The sequence below is a fragment of the Ammodytes marinus genome (genome assembly GCF_949987685.1).
Source record: "Ammodytes marinus genome assembly, chromosome: 13".
NCBI lineage: Eukaryota > Metazoa > Chordata > Actinopteri > Uranoscopiformes > Ammodytidae > Ammodytes > Ammodytes marinus.
The window spans coordinates 11,327,316-11,334,597 of record NC_137217.1 but is presented as its reverse complement, the minus strand read 5'-3'; the positions used below and the strand labels follow the sequence as shown (position 1 = coordinate 11,334,597).

At 41.0% G+C, this 7,282-nt stretch overlaps 1 protein-coding gene across 1 annotated transcript in view; it reads right to left on the bottom strand.

Annotated features, from left to right (window-relative positions):
* Positions 1–5,176: 5,176 nt before the first annotated feature.
* LOC307260102 (eukaryotic translation initiation factor 3 subunit H) overlaps positions 5,177–7,282 on the bottom strand; it is a 53,382-nt gene continuing 51,276 nt past the window's right edge. The window contains exons 7-8 of the mRNA XM_080040235.1: positions 5,968–6,100; positions 5,177–5,456 (exon numbers count right to left, since the gene is read on the bottom strand). Of these exons, the coding sequence (XP_079896361.1) occupies positions 5,362–5,456; positions 5,968–6,100 (228 nt within the window). The 3' untranslated portion in view covers positions 5,177–5,361. The remainder of the gene's footprint in view (positions 5,457–5,967; positions 6,101–7,282) is intronic.

Below are 7,282 nucleotides of genomic sequence, written 5' to 3'. Positions count from 1 at the left end.
AAATTACTGCAGGGGTCAGGGCTGTGCAGGCCGCACTCCCTGATTAAATGAGACTAAACTTATATCCCTCTGACATCTAGCAGCCTCCTTCTCAGGAATCTGAAGGTGCAGAGACAAATCCCATAATCCTAATTAAGTATTTCCTCGTATTGCAGCGAACAAAACGCCTGGCTGTTTACTCAGCTAAAGCCCTCATTCGGTTCCCATGCCCAGTTCAAACACATAGCTGAGGGCAAATGCTGAAGATGAAGCAAAATAATAGTAATTTGGGATTGCAAATAAAATCACTTTACAGGAAAGTTTTATCTTTAAGCGTTGTGTCATAGGACCACAGACTGGGCTTCTACACTGTGTGTGGTTGGTTGGATAGGGGAGGAGGGGGGATCTGTATTGCTTTTGAGGATGTCATTCTCATTTTTACTGACTCACAGTGGTCTTATGGTCAATTGAACCGGATAGTGTGGGAGAGAAAAATGGCAGATGCAGCTGCTGCGATGAATTTTGTCCTTTCTTCCAAACGGTTTAACATTTCAGAAGCGAGCAGCACAATGAAGCAAAAAAACACTCTGCACTTGTGAATCCACATCAGACCCTCGAGTGGGCGCAGGAGGTGAAGTGTCTGGACATATGGGGGGCCAAGTGTGTTTCAGCAGAATCTCTCTGTCGCAGAATACAGCTGGCTCTCTAGATGGACAAACCACTCAATTCTGTTCAATGGCAGCTTACATAAATAAGAACTAAACTGAAAAATAATGCGGTAACACTTTCCTGCTACCCCCATGTTTTGCATTTACGAGCAGAATATGAAACTAGCAGTACAAGTAGTCAACACCGTAATGCAGTTATATTTTAAAGCCCCAGCTATGAAATGTGTTCATTCACTTCGATGTTGGACCTTCACTTTGCACAATAATGAATGTTGCAGAGTTTGGCACAAGAAATGCTGCTGACATTTACATTTTACATTACATATTCATGTATAATTAGGACTTTTTGTAGGGGGAGAAGGAATATGGGCTACTTAAACTCACCTGTGAATGATTTGCACGTGTAAATGTGTCTGATAACACATTGTAGGCCTACTGTTCATGCGTGTAGCCTACTGCTGTAGGCTATATAACAATATGAGTTATTTGATACTGTTCTGTGTTCCTTACATAATTGTAAATGCTTCATAGGAGGAGTTATAAAAGGTCCTACTTTTTGCTTAAAACTGCAGTGTGTTAAAAGACAAAGAAAACAAACATTTATATATATATATTTAATATTTACATATTTATATCCTATTGTTAACGCAAAGTAAACTGTCAAAGTATAATCACAGAAAACACATCATGACTTACATTCCTAGCTAACCTTGTAAATGGTAAATAATTGATCAACTTTACAAGACAGTCAACATTCGAGGTCATACTTTATATGAATATGGAATAATGTGGAAGCAAAACACCATTTTGACTCACCTGTCATGATGCACCTGCAGTCTATTGCCCTTGAAGTTCACCCGCCATGACTCAACGATTCAGTCCAAACTGCCTTCCACGCAAAACAAAACACTGTCCTTTGTTTTAAAAAGCCTACAACCATGTTTGCACTCTGCAGGGGCGAGGCCAGGCTTCGGCGGCTTCACACAATGCTCGTGGTTGAGGGCCAGACAATTAAGGTTTTGTAATTCCTCTCACACCTCGGGATTAGGGACAGGGGAGGCTGTGCCCCAGTCATATCTCAAGGGCAACTCTACCCTATGGTGCAGCTTCAAGAAATCACAAACAACAAATATTCAGCTTAAGCCAAAAGACACTACTCAAAATCCAGTCAATAGCCGATACCTGCTAGGGGAGAGATGCCTTTTGCATCATCACAGGTAGGCCTATGCATGTCAAATGAGCAGATACCTGAATTAAAGCTATAGTGCGAAACTGTGTCTTATAAATGCATGTCCTTTCCAGTTAAGTTGAGTTGATTAAGCGCCACACAATTATCTGTAGCCTATTTCTCAGTATTGCAGCATTGAAAAACTGGTGTCCCCGTGACACCGCCTGACACTGGGGCAGGAGCTCAGAAAAATTCCAATAGCCCAAGAAATGTTTCAGTTGTTGATTCTACTGAAAATATGCCTACCTGGAAGGAGCGGAGCCTATAGGTAGGCTATAGCCTACATCGGAAGGTATAAAATCCATGTGTGATCAGAGAAGTCTTACCTTACATTCCAGAACAAAAAGTAGGCTAGTGTTGTAATTAATTAATTAATTCCTCGTGGGGTGACTGAAGTTACGCACTATAGCTTTAATTGATAAACATCAACGCCCTCTGTGACGAATTAGCCTAGCTATCCCATCTATCCAAAGCATATCAGGATATCAGGGAATCACGGTGTGATTTGAGGAGAAAATCATTTCCGGCTGGATTGTCACTGTTGCAATTGTTCATCATGTTGGTTGACTCGTAATTATTGTTAATGGCATTGCGCTGAAGACAAGCGGGGGGAACACTACAAGTTATTTCTAGTCCAGACCACGCTGATGACAAGTTAAATAACATCAGCCACTGAATAACATGATGCTGTTAAACCACAGGTCGAGGGGAAAAACAACGGACACACACAGCCAGATGAACTTGCAGTGTAATTATTCTACAATGATCCGCACACTGGCAGCTTGGTTATTAAACGGAGCAAGGAGAGCCATCATTCAGCTTCCTGTTGTTGGGAGGAGCGGATGCCGGTGACAAGCTCCACAAATGAGCTGTGCTTTATAAGTGGCACATTCTGATACGTGCGATATACTCTGCATGGGCTCATCACCACAACAGCTAACACAGTTACATGTGTGGTATTCACAGAGCTGATCTCATGCAGTAGGATCCAGAGCGTTTCAGACACTATTAAAGGCAGCTATACGGTGCCCACCATCTCTACCAATGTGTCCTTAAGCAAGGCACCTGCTGCACTGTGGCTGACAATGCGCTATGTCCCCTTCCGAGAATGCTACAAATAACATTTCAAGACAAATTTCAATTAACTTGTAAAATGACAATGGAGTCAATTAAAAAGACTCTTGCTCGAGGAAACTTCACAGGACTGGCTACTGATAGAACTCGGTCAAAGCTGCAGCTCCCAGCTCAATAAAACATCACAACAAAGCTAAAGAAATCAAAAGGATGAGCACAAAAGCCCTTTTTAAGTTCTGGTAATAAATACAGAAAGAGAAATGTCTTCTCAGAAAAATCATGTGTCATTTACATTGCACCTCTATTACTGACAGGACTGTGAAGTAGAGCTGCAACGATTAATCGACGAATCGATTATTAATCGATTACTAAAATAATCGCCAACTATTTTGATAATCGATTAATCGTTTTGTCCAAATTCTCTGATTTCAGCTTCTCAAATGTGAATATTTTCTGGTTTCTTTAATCCTATTATGACAGTTAACTGAAATATCTTTGTGTTTTGGACATAACAATACATATGAGGACGTCAACATGGGCTTTTGAAAATTTATTAAAAAAAAATCACCATTTTCTGACAATCTATGGACCAAAACACTACTCGATTAATAATCGATTAATCGAGAAAATAATCGACAGATTAATCGAATAATAAAAATAATCGTTAGTTGCAGCCCTACTGTGAAGGTTGGCTACCCCACCGACCACTTTACACGTTCACAAGTCAGGAGCCAAAGCTTAGAGAGGAGGGACACTCCAGCAACTTCATGCAGCCAGGAATGCTGCTTTCAAGGGCAGCCTGCAGTATCATGGTGTCAATAATATATATATATATTATTGACACCATGATACATATATATATGTGGAATCAGCTAAATGGGTATTATTGTGGACAAAATAGTCAACAGCATTTTAAAATAGTAACTCACATCTGGAAAGCAGCAAACCTGATCAACAAGACTATACAGTTTTCAATGTCCCTTTGTTTAATGCATGGTTGTAGACTGATCGGTTAAGCCATTCACACTGGACAATCAGACACTGTGGAACTTTATCATTTTTTGACTGGCACTCTTTTACACTGTCGAATGTATTTTTTTTTTAATGTTTCTTGCAATGTTTTGTTACAGTATGCTGGTGTTTTAAGGCTGTATCCAATGTGTGTTTTATAGGATTTTCTATTTTGCAATGTGTCTTTTATGCAGCAACCATTTGTTGCAATCCTAATTTCGTTGTATTCTATCCTGCACAATACAGTGAAAATAAAATGCTTTATTTTCTATTCTAAAGAATGATTATACTTTTACAGGCAGGTGACTAACAGCAGCAACTTGAATGCAATAATGAGACTTTGCCTCTTACGATGTGCCCAGTTCAATAGGCTCATTGATTTCTTGGTCACAAAAAAGAAAATCCATTTTACTAGTTAGACCAATACTGCTAAGGCAGTTTCTGTCCTTCACTTTAGAAGCAATAGAAAAATAAAAAAGGTCAAAAGACTCAATAAAAAGATGAATACATCGGCAATGGTTCCTATTTATTATTCATATATATTTAAATGTTTGATGAATACATTAAAAAAAAAACTTCACTGGTCCCCTTCCCTTGTTGCTAAAATCTTTAAATATTTGTTACCAAATATGTGAGGGGTTTTGGGGCAACTGAAGTCAACAATACAAAAGGAATTGTTTCAAGACAAATTTCGGAGTAGGGACTTTATTTTTGCATCCTATAAATAAACAGGTGCTTATTGCTTCCTGTGTGTCGTAAAGTTTCACCTCGGGAAAAGAAAAAGAAGAGAAGAGAAGACACAATCAAAAGTCTTTTCGGTGCAGTTGAGACCGTAGGGGGCTGAGTCATGTAGCTGGCATTTCATATTAACGCTCAACTTTAACTGCTTTTCCTGTTTATAAGGATATCAATGCACCCACCATGCAAACCTACACTTCACCAAATCCACAAGTAATTGGATAGACCTGCTTGATGTCTGAACTGCAAGATGAATAGCAGGTAGCAATAAAATGATGAATTAAACGCCATTGTACTGTATCATTATTTTGTATTGTGCGCAGGCCACATTTCAGAATATTAATATTGTGAACAAAACCAACCATTTATGTAGAGTAAAACAAAAAAAAAACAATGCACAAGTAAAATCTGCTGCAATTATCACCAAAAGGAAAATAAGGGTTTAACTGTGGAAAATAAGCACAGAGCCAGACACTGCTTAGAGATGCACCACTTTTATTCAAATCACAAATCAAGTGTTCTTCAAAAGATAATTTTGTATCCAAGATTGGAATAAAAACAATGAATACATATTAAGAATTCAAAGAGAAGCGTGTCGTTCCTCCAGCTGTCGCAGTGGTGGTTCTTACTCTCTCTCTCTCTCTTGCCGTTTCTTTCTCTCCTCTAGTTGTGGCCTTGGAGAGCCTCCGCCATGAACAGCTTCCCCAGGTTCTGCGAGGTGAATTCCTTCACATTCTGGCAGTAGTTGTTAACTTGCCCTGTTGGAGAGATGCCAAATGGATACAAGCGCCCCCACACAAAAACACAAACCCACGGAAGGAAACACACACACACACACACACACACACACACACACACACACACACACACACAATAGAGAGAGAGGTAGGGGGTGGGGGGGCAGCACAGCAAAACATCAAATTAGTGGGGGAACAAGGTAAAGGCAAGGATCAGAATATTGTCGGGAAGGCGGAGGAGAGCAGCGGGAAAGGGGGGCGGTGGAGTTGGAGATTGAGTCAATAAACTTTAAATTAATGTAATTTCAAGATAATGGTGGAGATAATTACAAAACAGAACCTGAGCCCCCTGTGAGGAGAGCAGAGGCGGCTGATGGGGGTTTGGTAGCGAGGAGGGGGGAGGGTTCTCTGTGTGGAAGGGTGTGTGTGTGTGTGTGTGTGTGTGTGTGTGTGTGTGTGTGTGTGTGTGTGTGTGTGTGTGTGTGTGTGTGTGTGTGTGTGTGTGTGTGTGTGTGTGTGTGTGTGTGCGTACCAGCAATAAGCAGCGTGTCCATGCGTGGTGGAGGCTGGGGGGGCTTGAACATTTTGGTGATGTCCTCTTCGGGCAGAGCGGCCTCTCCTCTGGTCTGACGCTGTACGTTCTCCTGCTGCCGCCTCTGGACGTACTGCAGGGAGGAAGGGACAGAGAGAAGGATAGGGGTGTCGTAAGAGACGGGGGCGTGTGTTGTGGTTGAGTTTGTGTTTTTTGAAAAAGACCATAACAAAAAGAAAATACTATTGTGAGAGAGTGGGGGTGTGAACGGGGGAATTTATGGTCAAAGAGAAAAAAAAAATCGACCAAAAAAGCCACCGGTGGATGGAAATGAGAGAAGACAGGATGAGAGGTAGGGTGTGGGAGTAAAGAAAGTGAGAGGAAAAAAAAAAGGTATGAAGTTAGAAAGCTGGGAATAGAAAAAAGGCACAGCAGGAGAAGAAATATATTTACAGAAATGCAGACAGTGGAAGTGGAAGGTAGCAGTGGATAGTAATAAGAGGAGAAACATGAAGATGAAGAAAGATGGGCCATGGAAAAGGTAAAATGAATGAAGTGAGATAAAAAGAAGTGCCATGATGAAAGAACAGATAGGGGAGCCCCGCTGAAAGAGAGGAGTTATAAGTGCTGACAGGAATGGAGTGATTTGCGGAGGGCTGACGGTCGGTAAATCAGGGAGGTGCCGGGCCTCCGGAGAACCTAAAAGCCTTGTTAATTTTGCGAGATGGGGGAGACTGACACAGGCCGGTGGATGGGGAGGTTGCGTCGGAGGAGGAGGAGGAAAAAAAATTACATGAGTGCTTCCTACACACACAATGAATGCACCTGTACGGGTGACTGCGGCTGACAAAATATTACCAAGATAAACAATACATGAAGTGCTTACTCCTCCAGTTTTTCATTTTTTAATTTCTGCCAATGTGTCACAGCACAACTGTGTATAGTCAAAATGCTAATGTTTGCAAATTTGAGGAAATAAAGCAAACAAAAACTATTTGGCACTTGTGCTCCATCTTCCATATGTAAATATAATAATACCGTGTCAAACAAGATATTTACCCCCGCTGGAAGGAGATGTCAAAGTGAAAAATCTTACTGATTGAAATGAAATACAAATATAACAACAACAAAAACTCCCTTTAGGTCAGCATTGGGTGAACCCTTTCCTAAACCTATCTGATAGCTGTACAGGCTCTGTCAAGTTGCATGGGGACTGTGAGGGGACAGCAGTTTTTAAAGTCCTAACACGAAGGACTGGATTGGATTGAGGTCTGGAGCTTTGGCTTTATGTCTGAGGTCATTGTCTTTGTGGAGA